General features: G+C 31.1%; 5 protein-coding genes across 5 annotated transcripts; all 5 read right to left on the minus strand.

The window, feature by feature from the left end:
* Positions 1-1387: 1387 nt before the first annotated feature.
* Positions 1388-2682, minus strand: LOC105454042 (odorant receptor 22c-like). Its single transcript, XM_011696369.1, has 4 exons — positions 2488-2682; positions 2285-2410; positions 1576-1731; positions 1388-1441 (listed from the first exon to the last, which is right to left on the minus strand). Exons 1-4 carry the CDS (start codon positions 2617-2619, stop codon positions 1388-1390), a joined length of 468 nt encoding a protein of 155 aa, XP_011694671.1. The 5' UTR covers positions 2620-2682.
* A 2517-nt stretch (positions 2683-5199) lies between these two features.
* Positions 5200-7445, minus strand: LOC105453995 (odorant receptor 22c-like). Its single transcript, XM_011696304.1, has 5 exons — positions 7220-7445; positions 6625-6852; positions 6436-6549; positions 5395-5550; positions 5200-5250 (listed from the first exon to the last, which is right to left on the minus strand). Exons 1-5 carry the CDS (start codon positions 7268-7270, stop codon positions 5200-5202), a joined length of 600 nt encoding a protein of 199 aa, XP_011694606.1. The 5' UTR covers positions 7271-7445.
* A 1631-nt stretch (positions 7446-9076) lies between these two features.
* LOC105453996 (odorant receptor 13a-like) lies at positions 9077-10481 on the minus strand. Its single transcript, XM_011696305.1, has 4 exons — positions 10260-10481; positions 10069-10182; positions 9301-9456; positions 9077-9127 (listed from the first exon to the last, which is right to left on the minus strand). Exons 1-4 carry the CDS (start codon positions 10389-10391, stop codon positions 9077-9079), a joined length of 453 nt encoding a protein of 150 aa, XP_011694607.1. The 5' UTR covers positions 10392-10481.
* A 2245-nt stretch (positions 10482-12726) lies between these two features.
* LOC105453997 (odorant receptor 85b-like) lies at positions 12727-14095 on the minus strand. The gene is made up of 4 exons (XM_011696306.1): positions 13904-14095; positions 13393-13512; positions 13032-13187; positions 12727-12821 (listed from the first exon to the last, which is right to left on the minus strand). The coding sequence occupies exons 1-4, from the start codon at positions 14093-14095 to the stop codon at positions 12771-12773; spliced, it is 519 nt and encodes a 172-aa protein (XP_011694608.1). The 3' UTR covers positions 12727-12770.
* Positions 14096-14239: 144 nt separating this feature from the next.
* LOC105454043 lies at positions 14240-14982 on the minus strand. Its single transcript, XM_011696370.1, has 2 exons — positions 14696-14982; positions 14240-14627 (listed from the first exon to the last, which is right to left on the minus strand). Exons 1-2 carry the CDS (start codon positions 14980-14982, stop codon positions 14240-14242), a joined length of 675 nt encoding a protein of 224 aa, XP_011694672.1.
* Between the last annotated feature and the right edge of the window lie 347 nt (positions 14983-15329).

The raw sequence follows: 15329 nt of genomic DNA on the forward strand, positions 1-15329 counted from the left end.
TCATATTAAAGTGATCAATTACGAACGAATACTGAAAGCACTGTACAATCAACATGCTCGACATAAAACTTAGCCAATAAAATGTAGAATATGACATATCCGGCCAAATACCGAGGAATTTTAGACCAATTTTCTAGCGCCGGACTGACAGTACTCGTGATAATCATTTGCAACAGTTTTTGAACTGTAAGTAAAGATCAATATCAGCACATCCGTTAGTTTGAGAAGGAACTGAGAGTGCACTTGTCCGTTTCTTCAAGTTCATCCCCACACGGTACGTTCCCACTCGGGTGGATATAGATCAATCGCTATTATACGTTACAAAGTATAATGACATGTCGAGACAGATCTCATTATTTGTATAAATATTCTACAATTTTATTAACAATCTATCGAAGATAGATAATGTGTACTCCGACTGTAAGGTAACAAAGACATTGTACAGATAAATTTATGAAGAAAAAAAGTTCAATGCGCATCTGTTCTTTCTTATAACTTTGTCTCTAACAATAATTTTATCGACAAAAAAATGTCCATTGCGTATCATACCAGTCGTGAAAATCATTATACGCACGACAGTACGATGGTAATTATACGTTACGTGTTCTAAGCGAACGGAATAAATTGTTAGTTGTGCAACGTTCAACCTCGCTTTTCTTAAAAAAAAAAAAATAAGTAAGGAAAGTTTAACAAAACTTGTACTGGGACCGAATCGTATAATGGCGAGTAATTTCTTTTAATGATTCAGGAAATGTTATTGTTCGCTTAGACACGTTCGCTTAGAGGTAAGTTCAAATATTAAAAATGCGCCAACGACTCCGATTTCCAGTTGGCAATATTACGAACGTTGCATGTAATTATAACAACGTAATACGCTCATACAAATAGTTGAACAACCTTTTAATAAAGAGTCAATGTCCTAAATAGTCGTCACACTCTACAATTGTGTATCCATAATATAATTACATTGAAGACTCGCTTAGAAAAAAAAATTTCAAAAGTAAACGTTTTAAATTGCAGACATTTTAAATAATTAATTATAGATACACACTACGAAATATGCTTTTACAAATCGAATATTGCGAGTGTCTGATTAAGAAATTATGCCCAAAAATATGTGACGCAGATACATATACCTTTTTAAATGAAAACAAAATTATTATATAATATAAAACAAATATTCAATTGAATATTATTTTCAATTACGTTAATTGTTTATATATGAAAATCATCTTTAATTTAAGTAATTTATTAAATTACAATTAATAAATGGTAATAAATGGTTGATAATAACAATTAAATTTTGAATTTATTGTTAATATTTTTTAACCTATTAGCTCATATCAATTATATTATTATTTTATAAGATAACGAGCTCTTGTTGGTATCAATGGTACATAGCATTCAAAACGGATATATAAGACGCTGATGCCTTCATGATCTAAAAACATAAAAATTAAGAAATTAAATTTAACTTATTAAATATGTTTATATATAAAGAAGAAAGAAATTAAAGATAAGTAAAATAAAATTGTTTCTTAATAAGATAAATGTCTAAAAAATTTAAAAGATTACACTTGTGAAAGTTTCAAATGACATATCCATCATTTTTCCTGCCGTAATGGTTAGTTTCTTCTGAGATCTCATTATTACAAACATTATAATTTTACCCGTATTTGATGGCATATCATACCAAAAAGTTTCATATGTTGCATTTGCAATTAATCTGCTCTAAAAAATAACGCAAATAAGATATTAATATTTAAGTGCATTGTCTTTTTCTATATCCAATTTATTTATTTAATTTACTTTACTTTACAGAAAAAAAATTTTCTAATATCATCATCGACATTACAAAAATATGACAAAAATATAACAATATTAAAAATTCTTTTTGCAATATTTTTTATATTTATGTTCAATTTATAAAAAGTCTTTTAATTGTAACGAACAGTTTATTGTGTGATAAATAAAACATATTGAAATTTTAGTTATTTTTATTATGAGAGATATATCACCATTATATATAAAGATACTACAAAATATTATTTATAAATAAGAAATAAGTTTTGCAAAATAAGAAATATCTTTGAATAAGTAAAAATTATATTTTTTAATCGATATTTATTTATTTTACAATATTTATTTCACGTATTGTAACACATTAAAACACTTTCGAAAATACATTAGGAAACAATCTTACACTTCTATATCATTAAGACAGCACAATTATGTTGCGTTAAAAAATTATGCATCACGAGATTAATGACTTCTAAATACTCACCTTAAAGCTAAGATATTCTCCAGCAAAGCAAATGACAAAGGCTTCAATCATTATGACAAAGTAAGCAAAAACGGTTTTTACTAATACGAAAATCAGGTTTTCAATACTGTTTTCATTATGGATAGACTAGTTCGATAATAACAATAAAAATAAGTAATATATGTATACAATATCAATCATCATTTATGTATTACAATACTTACAACTATGATAATAAATCCTAGACAACAAATAACTAAAGTATTCCAAACAACTTGCATCAATGCCATAAAGGAGATTAGCTTCTCGATGTTTGCAGAAAACGAAATGATTTTGTTGTGCCTCTCGATCAGCATTCCAAATAAAGATACGGAAGATCCATGAAGAAGAATATTCTTGGAAATATTTTTGAACTCTTGACATACTATATCAATTTGTCCACTTACGTGTAGCACCTAAAATATACTTAAATTTTTGCAAAAATCACAGTCTTTGCATGTAAGAAAAATCATTATTATAAAGGAGATGTTTCAAGTATTTAAGATATGATAAAAGCGTCGCATCATATTTTTACAATTTACATAATACATTATAATAAAAATTACTTTAAAATGTTTTTAACACTGACATTTTACTATAAAATTTTTGATATGAAAATAGAGTTGTTCATATGTAATAATATTCGACAAATAATTTATACAAAAGAAATTTAGATACAGCAGTAGTCATTGTTATAATTATGTATTATCAATTCATATATCCATATATAAATTAATAATTATAATATAAATATAAATTAATAAATAAATAATAATATATTAAAAATAAATAAAAATACAGACAAATTTATATAAAATATGAATTACCAAAGTAAAGATCAACCCATTTAAAATAGCGACCATGCAAATATGTAACATCCAATGTAAAAATAATGTTACAGCAAGAAATTCAAACATTGGCGATTGTTGAGTTTCAAAGGGGAATTGTATCTTTACAGGAAGCTGCCTTAAAGTGTTATTACGATTTTCGGTTAGAAATACAAAACGAATTGCGTATTCGCCTAAAACGTAAAATGCGCCAGCCATCGCAGTGAAGCCTATTAAAGCGTTAGAGATAAAATGTGATATATTCGCTTTGATTGTCATCATATTCAAATACTGAGCAATATTGATGCATTCACGCCAATCGTTATCCATAGTAGTAAGAATTTGATGAAGAACACTGCAATATATCATTTTATTTTGTTAAACGTTTTAGATAAAAATATTACATTGACTTTTGAGGAACCATATCGATATTATACATCAATGTTTAAATTAAGATTTAGATAGTATTATGAATTTTCAGATTTAACAAAATCGAATAAAAAGTGTAATATAGGAAATTCAAGAAAAATTTTATTTCTTAAACATTATAATTTAGCAAAATTGTTACGCATAATGTTACGCGACATATTAATATTATATCTTACCGACGATGTATCCACAAACTCGTCAGTTTAAGAAATGTCAAACTATAATCAAGAGTCACAGGCAAACCGTCAACAAGATTTGACAGCTCACTAATGTTTAAGTGTTCAAATATGTACACATACTGGAAGTACTGTATAATCAACATACTCGACATAAAACTCAGCCAATAAAGAGTAGAATATGACACATCCGGCCACATGCCAAGAAATTTTAGACCAATTTTCAACGCCGGACTGACAGTACTCGTAACTATCATTTGTCAATAATTTTTTAAATGTAAGGAAGTAAAGATCAATATCAGCACATCCGTTGGTTTGAAAAGGAACTGAGAGCGCACTGTCCGTTTCTTCAAGTTCATCCCCACACGATACGTCCCCACTCGGGTGAATATGGATCAATCGCTATTATACGTTGCGTAGTCTAATAACATGTCGAGACACATCTCATTATTTGTATAAATGTTCTACAATTTTATTAACAATCTATCGAAGGTAGATAATGTGTACTCCGACCATAAAGTAACAAAGACATTATACAGATAAATTTGCGAAGAAAAAAGTTTTATACGCATCTGTTTTTTCTTGCAACCTTGTCTCTTTGGCAGTAATTTCTCAATAAAAAACAAATGTCCATCGCGCATCATACCATTCGTCAAAATCATTACACGCACGATAGTACGATGGTAATTATACGTTAGGTATTCTAAGCGAACGGAATTAAATTGTTGGTCGTGCGATTCAACCTCTGGTCTTTGAAAAAATAAAATAAGGGGAGAATAACAAAACTCTCGGGCTAGGGTCGAATCGTATAATGATGAGTAATTTCTTTCAATGATTCAGGAAATGTTATTGTGCCACGTTCGCTTAGAGAGTAAGTTTCAATATTGAAAATACGTCAGCGACTACGATTTTCAATTAGCAATATTACGAACATATAGTTATAACTACATGCAACATAATACACAAATATGAAACATAATACATAAGTATGAATGTCTTCCTAACAAAGTTTCAATGCCCTAAATAGTCGTTGTTTTGTTATGTATAAAGGTTTACTTGAAAAAAAATTTCCAAGGAAAAGTAAAAATTGCAGACATTATAAACAATTAATTACAAATACACATAATAAAATATGCTTACACAAATCGAATATACAATCCTCTGACGAAAAGACAATATCCAAAAATATATATAGATGGAGATATATACTTTTTTCAAGTATGTGTATAGAAATAATAATAATAATAATAATAATATACGAAAGACAAATAATTACTTGGAATTACATTAATTGCTTGTACTAAATGCAGTTTTAATACATGTTATTTATTAACTAACAGTAAATAAACAGTAGTTAATTTTGTTAATAACAAATAAATCCTTAATTCATTGTCAATATTTTTTAACTTATTGTCTTATATTAATTATGTTTTAATTTAAAAAAAAATATCGATTTTTGTTGCTATCAGTATAGAGCATTCAAAACGGATATATAAGATGCTGTCGTCTTCATGATCTAAAAATAATAGAAATTAAGAAAATAAATATGATGTATAAATTACGTCCATGTATAAAGAAAATATGTCTCAAAGTTCCAAAATTAATGATAAGCAAAACAAATTGTTTTTTAATAAAGTGCCCAAAAAATTTGAAAGATTACACTCGTAAAAGTTTCAAATGACATATCCATCATTTTCCCTGCCGTGATTGTCAATCGCCTCTGAGATCTCATTATTATGAACATTATAATTTTACCCGTATTTGCTGGCATATCGTACCATAACGTTTCATATGTTGCATAGGAAATTAATTTGCTCTGAAACATAATGCAAATAAAATCAAATGCCTTAGCTTTTCTTATATCCACGATTGATTATTTAATTTATTTGACACAAAAAGATTTTTCTACCATTATTACGTTATTACAAAACGATTGTTATAACAATATTAAAATTTCATCATTCAATCTTTTTCTACTTTTATTTTTAAAAATTAATTGAATATTTTAAGTACTTGAAAAAAAATGAATAAAACATATCAAGCTTTTAGTTACCTTTTTTAAAAGAGATATATTACATATATATAAAAATACAATACAATATATTTAAATAAATATTTCCGTAAAATAAAGGATATCGTTATTTATAAATTTTATTACCTTAAATAATATATTTCATGTATTACAACACATTAAAATACATTTAAAAGAAAATAATATTGTATATTTTTATTACACTAGTTTACAAAAAAATGTTTTTTAATTACTTTAAACCGAATTACGTGTTTCTTATAGATTTTTAGATGCTGAAAATAAAACTGCAAGCCAAATTGCTTTGTAGCACGTCAGGTTTCCAAGTTCAATAAGATTTAATGTCCAAAAAATATAATTTTAAAAACGCATTTTATAGATGAACAATACATTAATAATTTCCGATGGGAACTTCAAAATAACGTTATTTACAACCTTCTTTACAAAAAAATATCACATATCGAAACAAAAAAAGCCATTTTTTTTTATGTTAAATCTCAATTATCTTGAGAATTTGACGTGCTAACATCATTTTCAACATTCAAAAATCTCTAAGAAACACCTAGTCCAGTTCAAAGTTAATTTCTTGCTCTAAATTAATGCGAAGGCAGTAAAATTATATTACGTTAAAAAATATTTATTATTTATGATTAAAGACTTCTAAATATTCACCTTGAGGCTAAGATATTCTCCGGCAAAGCAAATCACAAAGGCCTCAGCCATTATAGCAAAGTAAGCACAAGCGGTTTTCATTACCATGAAAACACCAGTTTCATTATGAATAGACTAGTTCATGACCAGAGAAATAAAAGTAAATGATAAATAAGATGTTAACCATCGTTTAGGTATTACAATACTTACAATTATGATGACAAATCCTAAACAACAAATAACTAAAGTATTCCAAATAACTTGCATCAATGCAATAAAGGAGAGAAGCTCTTCGATGTTTTCGGAAAATGAAATGATTTTGTTGTGTCTCTCTATCAGCATTCCAAATGAAGGTACGGAAGATCCATAAAGTAGATTTTTGGAAATATCTTTAAACTCTTGACATATTATATCAATTTGTCCGCTTGCGTGTAGCACCTAAAATATATACTTAAATATTTGCAAAAATAACAGTCATAGCATGAAAGAAGTATCATTGCTGTAAAGAATGTGTTTTGAACATAAAGATATAATCGCAATATATTTTTACACTTTTAATATTGTAACATTTTACATAAATAAAATTTACTTTAAAATGTTTTCAATACTGGAATTGTACTTCAAAATTTCTTATACGTAAGTGGAGTAGCTCATACATAACAAAATTCAATAAATTAATTTTTAAAAGAATTCGATATAATAAAATTTATTGTTATAACTTTTGTGTCATAATTCGCTCCAGTACTAAAATTTTAGTAGAAAAGAAAATAAAAATACAGGCAAATTCATATGAAATATAAATTACCAAAGTAAAAATCAATCCATTTAGAGTAGCGACTGTGCATACATGTAACATTACATGTAAACATAATACTACAACAAGAATTTCAAACGTAGGCGATTGTTGAGTTTCAAAGGGAAATTGTATTCTTATAGGAAGCTGCCTTAAGGTTTCATTATAATCCTCGGTTAGAAATATGAAACGAAATACGTATTCGCCTAAGAGGTAAAATACGCCGATGATCGCAGTAGAGCTCAATATAGTGTTAGAGATAAAGTGTGCTATGTTCGCTTTAATCGTCAGCATATATAAATGCTTATCGATATTGATGCACTCGCGCCAGTCATTATCCATAACAGCAAGAATTTCATGAAGAACTCTGCAATACGTTATTTTACTTTCTTAAATGTTTTTGATAATAACATTCACTGACTTTTGAAGGACCATCGATACTATACGCATCAATGTTTGATTTAAACGATATTATATAACTTCGAATAAAAAAAATTGGATAAAAAAATGTATGTTAAGAAACCGACGTAGAACTTTGTTTTCTTGAATATAATTTAACAAAATTGTACTATTATTCAATATTACTGTCATATCTTACCGTCGATTTATCCACAGACTAGTCAATTTAAAACATGTCAAACTATAATCAAGAGTCACAGTCAAACAGTCAACAAGATTTGACAGCTCACTGATATTCAAGTGCTCAAATATGTACAAATACTGGAAGTACTGCATAATCAACATGCTCGACATAAAACTCAGCCAATAAATAATAGAATATGACACATCCGGCCACATGCCGAGACATTTTAGACCGAATTTTAGCGCTGGGCTCACAGTACCCATGGTCATCGTTCGCTAATAGTTTTTACGAAACGTAAGGAAATAAAGATCAGTATCGGCACAACTCGCACGCCAGTGTGGAGAGCAACTCAGCGTGTACTCTCCAAGTTCATCCCCACACGGTTGAATATGCATCCCCACTCGGGTGAATATGAATCAATCGCTATTACACGTTGCGTAGTATACTGATAAGTTGAGACATAACTCATTATTTTTTACAAATACCCTACAATTTTATTAACAATCTATTGGAGGTAGATAATATGTACTTCGACTATATGAAGTAACAAAGACATTGTACAGATAAATTCGCGAAGAAAAAAGTTTTGTGCGCATCTGCTATTTTTTTGCAACATTGCCTCTTTGACGATAATTTCATCGACAAAAAGTAAATATCCATTGCATATCGTACCAGTCGCTAAAACCATTATACGCACGACAGTACGATGTTAATTATACGTTAGGTATTCTAAGCGAACGGAATTAAATTGTTGGTCGTGCGATTCAACCTCTGGTCTTTAAAAAAATGAAATAAGGGGAGAATAACAAAACTCTCGCGCTAGGGTCGAATAGTATAATGATGAGTAATTTCTTTTAATGATTCAGGAAATGTTATTGTACAACATTTGCTCGGAGAGTAAGTTTCAATAATAAAAAATTTGCAGTCTCAGAGATATTAATGTGTAGTTACAACGTCATGTAGCTATACTAACAGTATAAGTAAATTTCTATTTATTTTCTCTCTAATCAAAATTCAATGCTCTAAACGGTCGTCGTACTCCACAGTTTATATGTCTTTTTTGAATAAAACTATACAATAACTAATAATGCAGAAAAAATATAAAATTACTTGCATTTATATTAAATGTAATTTGAATTTGTGTTCATAACTTGTATTTTAATGTATAAAGTAAAAAAAAATTGAACAATTTTAATCTTAATATAACTTAATTCTTTGTTAATTGTTGATATGACCCTTATCGGCTTGTGTTAATTACACTATGATTTTAGCAGAGGCTTTTATCATCAGTACATAGCATTCAAGACGGATAGATATGATGCTGATGCCTTCATAATCTAAAAAAATAAAAGTTAAAATTAAAGTTTGATTTATATCTTATATTTGTATATAAAGGATACGTGTCGCGGCAGATTTCAAAATTAACTGTATATTTTATTAAACAAAATAATAAGTTAATAAAGTAAAATTATTCTTTAATAGTTAAGAATACAAAAGTTTGAAAAATTACACTTGTAAAAGTTTCAAATGACATATCCATCATTTTTCCTGCCGTAATCGCCAATCGCTTTTGAGATCTTAATATTATGATTATTATCATCTTACTCTGATTTGACGACAAATTATACCACAGCATTTCGTATGTTGCATTGGCAATTAATTTACCCTAAAGATCATGCAAATAACGTTAAATACATGTTTTTTTGATATTTATTTTCATCTGTTTAACTTATTTGAAAATATTATTTAGTATTATAGTATTACATTAGAAAAATCTTGTAATATTAAAACTATAAAATAAAGAAGAATAAACTATAACTATGAATTATACTATAAATTAAAAAAGAATAGTTAAAAAATAGTAGTAAAAGAAGGAAATCATAAATTCTTTATTCATTCTATTCTACTTTTATTTTTAGAATCGAAAATGTCTTCTACTTGTAATAACAATCCTTTATCAATCATTAGTTGATTACAAAGTTACTATTTTAGAAATGTTTTATTACTGTTAACATTATATTTAAAAATATTACTACATATTTATAAAAAATTTCTTTAAAAATGGAACATTTTTTATTTAATTTTTATTTAAACAATTGTTTATTTAAATAATATTTTATGTATTGCCAGATATTAAAAAAACAATATTTTTATCAAAAATTGTGTTATGTTTTATTGTAAGTTTCATCATTCTGTAGTATGTGGTATGCAGTATGTGTGTAATTATATTCTATTTAATAAATTGTATATTTATGATTAACCACTTTTAAATACTTACCTTATGACTAAGATATTCTCCGGCAAAACAAAAGACAAAAGCTTCAATCAATATACCAAAGTAAGCAAAAACAGTTTTTACTAATGCGAAAGTACCGGTTTCATTATGAATAAACTAGTTTAATAATGACAAAAAGAAAAATAAATGATATATACAAATATCAGTCATCGTTTATATATTATAGTACTTACAATTATGAAAACAAATCCTATGCTGCAAAGAACTAATGTATTCCAAAACACTTGCATTAACGTAATAAAGGAGAAGAGGTCTTCTATTTTCTTGGAGAATGAAATAACTTTGTTGTGTCTCTCGATCAGCATTTCAAATGAATTTATAGAAGATTTATGAAGAATAGTACTTTCAGAGATACTTCTGAATTCTTGACATATTATATCGATTTGTCCACCTATATGAAGCACCTAAAATAAACTTAAATTTCTTTAAAAATTATTGCCTGCAATTATTAATAATAAAAAGATTTTTTTCTATAAGATATGTGTTTTAAGTTCGACGACACAATACGTATAACGTAATATTCTTATATAGTGTATTTAATTATAATATATATGAATTATATATTAACTCCACTATAACATTTTAATACTGACATTAATATCCATATTTCAAAATTTCTTACATATAAACTTATTGGTACGCTTATTCTACCAAATTCTGCAAGTTATTTGAAATAAAATTGTAATGCGATAACATTCATAGTTATGATCTTGCCTGACAAATCATCTTGTTACAAAATTTAATGAAAAGTATAAATATAAAAAGAATAAAATATGAGAATTGTAATATAAAATATAAGAATTACCAAAGTAAAAATCAGCCCGTTTACAGTAGCCACCACGCCTGCATGCAACATCACATGTAAAAATAATATCAGAAATAGAAACTCAAACAACGGTGATTGTTGAGTTTCAGAGGGTAATTGTGCCTTTAAAGGAAACCGTCGTAAAGTCTCATTGTTATCTTCAGTTAGAAAAACCAAACGAACGACATAGTCTCCTAAGAAGTAAAGTATCGTAGCGATTGCATGAAAGCTCAACATAGCATTGGAAAAAAGGTGCGATATATTAGCTTTGGTTTGCATAACACACAAATGCTGATCGATATTGATGCACTCGCGCCAATCGTTATCCATAGCTGTCAGAATTTGATGAAAAACTCTGTAATGTGTCGTTTTAATCCGTCAGATGTTAAGATAGAAACATTGCACTTCCTTTTGTAAGATCATTAATTTTGTATGCACGTAAGTTCAAGGTAAGATTTAGACGATATTAATTTCCGATTATAAAAAAATTTGGATCAACAATGTGCGTTAAAAAAGAAATTGAGAAATCTTGTTTTTCGAACACAGCAATTGTAAAATTGTATTGTAATACGATATCTTACCGACGATGTACCCACAGACTACTTAATTTAAGAATAGTCAAGCTGTAATCTAGAGTTACGGTCAGACTGTCAACGAGATTCAAGAGCTCACTGACTTCGCAATGATTTAATATATACAGATACTGGAAGTACTGTATGATCAGGATGCTTAGCACAAAACTCAGCCAATGAACAGTAGAATGCAACATATCCGGCCACAAGCCGAGAAATTGAAGGCCGATTTTCAGCGCCGGGCTGACTGTACTCGTGACTGTCATTTGCTAACAGTCTTTGAAACGTGAGGAAGTGAAAAATCGGCACATCCACAACGCCAGTTTGAGAAGAGACTGAGAGAGTGCATCGTCCTGAGTTTCTCCCCAAGTGCGTCCCCACGCGATGCGTCCCCACTCGGGTGAATATGGATTAAATCGTTATTATACGTCGCGTAGTGTAATGATAAATGGAGCCAGAACTCATTATTTGTATGGACGTCCTATGATTCCATTAAACAGACCGATAACGTTTATTTCGATCGTTAAGTAACAAAAAGTATTGTAAAGTAACGGGAAAAAAGGCGAACAGCGTAGCGCGTCAGTTTTTTACAATCTTGCCTCTTCGACAACGCAATTTCTCGCCGACGACATGCAGACATGCATCTCTTTTCCACATATCTTCTTATTGAAACGATTGTAATTATGCATTACGTATTCTAAGCAAAATGAAAGTTGTTCGTACTTTGTTTGCATGTTTTTTAAGGAAATGAGCGATGGAGGTGCGTTATTATCTATCGGAGTGGAAACGAATCGTAATTGCGAGTAATTTATTTTTATAATTCACATGCGTGCTGTACATACGTTCCGTTTCCCTTGCAAATAATTTAAAATAATACTTATCGGCTTAGGTAGAAAGACTCTGAAAAAACTGGCTACGACAATGCAATTGCTAATTGCAAGATGTATTACCGCGTCAATGCAAAGTTGTAAAAAACAGCTCGGAAAATTCAGAAATGTTACTGAAGCTTTGATATACAGTCTTATCACAGCGCAATGGATTTTTTAATAACAAGTAATGTAATCATTGTGACCTATTTCTGTTTATTGCGTAAAAATAATTGACGTAAAAACGTTTTGCTAAATAATAACTTCTATTTTCAGTATTCAGTACGACCAATTTCCGCATTTTCCAGCGAGTATAACGGATTATAACAAAACATATTCAACCGTTTAATAATTTTAGTAACTTTTATTGTTTCGTGAATACTTTTACACATAGTTAATCGATGAATAAAGCTAATTAATCGGAATAGGCCGATTTGAATTTCAGTACATTGCATGCAATATCGACATGTACGACGCCGAAGCTTTCATTACCTGAAAAACATGTATTCTTATGCAAACAGCAACGAAAAGCATAAACAGACCGTCTCCAGAATCTAAGTAGTACATATACGATACAGTTTCAATAATATTTTATCCAATTGCAACACACACGATCGTTTATTTCTGGATCAATAAATTTCCACATACGTAAATCGCACTGATTATCCGCCACACTTAAAAATGATCTTAAAAAATGCTTACGGTAGTAAAACCTTCCAAAGTCAGGTCCATGACTTTTCCAGCGGTGATCGTCAGTCGCTTCTGGGATCTGATGATTATCAACAACAAGACTCGGCATTCGCTAGCGGAGAGATCGTACCAAAGTGTCTCGTACACCGCATCGCTGATGGACTTGCTCTGGGAAAGAAGAGAGGTCTGCTTAAAACGTCGTGCGCATCAGCTACAATATACGAACCGTACGCACGTGCAAGCAGCACGCGTCCGCAAAACGGCCTCGTCGTTAAATCGTAAAATAGAAAAGTATATACTTTCGTACGTGCAGCATTAGGGAAAAGTACTTACGCCTGAAAGCCATTAAAAGCTGCAAAGAGATCATGCTAACCTTCGTACTCAGGTACTCGCCGGCAAAACAGAAAACAAAGGCCTCTAACGTAACAGCGATATACGGAATGATGGATTGCATTAATAATCCGGATTTACCCTCCACGTCCGTGCCTAGGGACTGCGTAATGATGTATTTAGATTACATTAATAGGGAATAAGTTGTATAATCTCTTGCACGTTCGTGCTTTTAATTATTGGACCGGTATTACGTTCTGCATGCAACAGTCTGAGAACGTAATCCCAGTGTCAAGGAAATAGAATAATGCATTATTCTAAGAGAATTAGTGTTACTACTGTACAAGTATTTGTACGATACTACTCTTCAGAATTGCTTTGGACAAATTAAATATCATAAATCGTTTATTACTTTTTAGACATTTCAAACAGTGAACAGTTAAGGTAGCAATATCAAACGTTAGTTTAACGAGAAGATTATCATACCGGATAAAAACTTTTTCGGGACAAATTTTTTTTGTCATTGCATTTTCAGGTAAAGCGTTATTACTCACTATTACAATCATGATTCCTACGCAACAGATAACTACGGTATTCCATACGAATTGTATCAGTGCAACGAATGAGAAATAACTGTTGATACTGTTCGATAAGGATATAATCCTCTGATGCCTCTCGATGAGCGCTCTCATGGCTGACGGATGAGATTTCTGCGTGGTGGAAATTTCTCTTAATCCTTGGCACATGATATCGATCTGACCGCTTACGTGAAGCACCTCGAAATAAGAACCGAAGATTCGAGACGCGTTCGCGACGATTTAAGTGATACGCGCTATTTAATTTCAAATCAAAAAAAGATCAAAAGAGAGCTCGTTCAGATCGAGCTTACTTCATATAACGACCATAAAACGGCTTGAAAAGTTCTCGTTTCTTTGACTTACCAACGCCAAGATCAGGGAATTCAGCAACGCGATCACTGCCGCCGTTTCCCACACGTGAAAAAATAATCCCAGCACAACGAGCTCGAAGATCGGCGAGTAGGTGGCATTGAACGGAAACCGTACCTGCAGCGGAAATTCCCGGAAGTCCGTGGAGACCGTGCGGCGACTCAGGTAGCTGCCGATGAAATAGACAACACAGGACACGCTGTTAAGGCCTATCATGACGTTGGAGCATCGATGCGCCAGAATGGCCTTGTCCGTCATCATGCACGCGTGCGAATCCGTGGGGCAGTCGTTCCAGTCGTCGTTCATCGCGCCCAAAATATCGGAGAATATTCTGCAACCGATCACTCGTCCCGGATAATGTCTAGAAATCACGGCGGCCGATGGTACAGCGAGTCTTACCGGCGATTGTGCCAAAGGCTCAGCAGCTTCAGAAACGTCAGAGTGTAATCTAGAGTGATGCTCAGACCGTCGGACCTCTCCATTAGCTTGGAGAGATCGTTCGCGCCCAAATACGCGAAGAAGTACGAATATTGAAAGTACTGCATGGCGAGGAGGGTGGCCATGTAGAAGAACCAGAGGAACGTTCTGCCCGAAGAGCCGGGCCACATACCGATCAGACCGAGGCCGAGCTTCAACGAGGGGCTTATGGTGCTTCTCAGCGGGCTCGTGGATTCACTTGGAAACATCACTTGGAACCGTTTGCTGCGTCGTCTTTTCAGGTGAAATGGATCTCGACTGTCGGGGGTGGGAGAAGCGCGTCACCGCGAGGAAAGCACGGGAACGAGGTCTTTAAACTCTATACTGCGTTCCCCACCCCCTCGCGCGTAGTTAGCAATTTCGCAGAGAGCAAAACTACTCCGTATAGAAGAAATATACAGGGTTGCGTGAGCATCGATCAATTGCAATTATGTATCTTGTAGTACGGCGACAGTCATGAAATAATAAACTAAATTATGACAGGCGATTACAAGTTTTTTTTTCTCGCGATCAGGAAAGATATGCACGTGGAAAATGTCATCGTCAGCTCCGCCAA

This window comes from Wasmannia auropunctata, unplaced genomic scaffold, assembly GCF_000956235.1.
Source record: "Wasmannia auropunctata unplaced genomic scaffold, wasmannia.A_1.0 LD335989.1, whole genome shotgun sequence".
NCBI classification, from domain to species: domain Eukaryota; kingdom Metazoa; phylum Arthropoda; class Insecta; order Hymenoptera; family Formicidae; genus Wasmannia; species Wasmannia auropunctata.

Coding starts and splice junctions, on each gene's coding strand:
- LOC105454042 (XM_011696369.1), bottom strand. CDS start 2,619: ATGCTGATCGAGAGGCACAACAAAATCATTTCGTTTTCTGCAAACATC. Junction 2,411..2,487: donor TAGGATTTATTATCATAGTT/GTAAGTATTGTA, acceptor TTATCGAACTAG/TCTATCCATAATGAAAACAG. Junction 1,442..1,575: donor CATTTGAAACTTTCACAAGT/GTAATCTTTTAA, acceptor TTATGTTTTTAG/ATCATGAAGGCATCAGCGTC.
- LOC105453995 (XM_011696304.1), bottom strand. CDS start 7,270: ATGTTACATGTATGCACAGTCGCTACTCTAAATGGATTGATTTTTACT. Junction 6,853..7,219: donor ATGGATTGATTTTTACTTTG/GTAATTTATATT, acceptor TATATATTTTAG/GTGCTACACGCAAGCGGACA. Junction 5,551..6,435: donor GAGAATATCTTAGCCTCAAG/GTGAATATTTAG, acceptor ATTATGTTTCAG/AGCAAATTAATTTCCTATGC.
- LOC105453996 (XM_011696305.1), bottom strand. CDS start 10,391: ATGCTGATCGAGAGACACAACAAAGTTATTTCATTCTCCAAGAAAATA. Junction 9,457..10,068: donor GAGAATATCTTAGTCATAAG/GTAAGTATTTAA, acceptor CATGATCTTTAG/GGTAAATTAATTGCCAATGC. Junction 9,128..9,300: donor CATTTGAAACTTTTACAAGT/GTAATTTTTCAA, acceptor TTATTTTTTTAG/ATTATGAAGGCATCAGCATC.
- LOC105453997 (XM_011696306.1), bottom strand. CDS start 14,095: ATGTGCCAAGGATTAAGAGAAATTTCCACCACGCAGAAATCTCATCCG. Junction 13,513..13,903: donor TAGGAATCATGATTGTAATA/GTGAGTAATAAC, acceptor ATCATTACGCAG/TCCCTAGGCACGGACGTGGA. Junction 13,188..13,392: donor GCGAGTACCTGAGTACGAAG/GTTAGCATGATC, acceptor CTTCTTTCCCAG/AGCAAGTCCATCAGCGATGC.
- LOC105454043 (XM_011696370.1), bottom strand. CDS start 14,982: ATGTTTCCAAGTGAATCCACGAGCCCGCTGAGAAGCACCATAAGCCCC. Junction 14,628..14,695: donor AGCCTTTGGCACAATCGCCG/GTAAGACTCGCT, acceptor GATCGGTTGCAG/AATATTCTCCGATATTTTGG.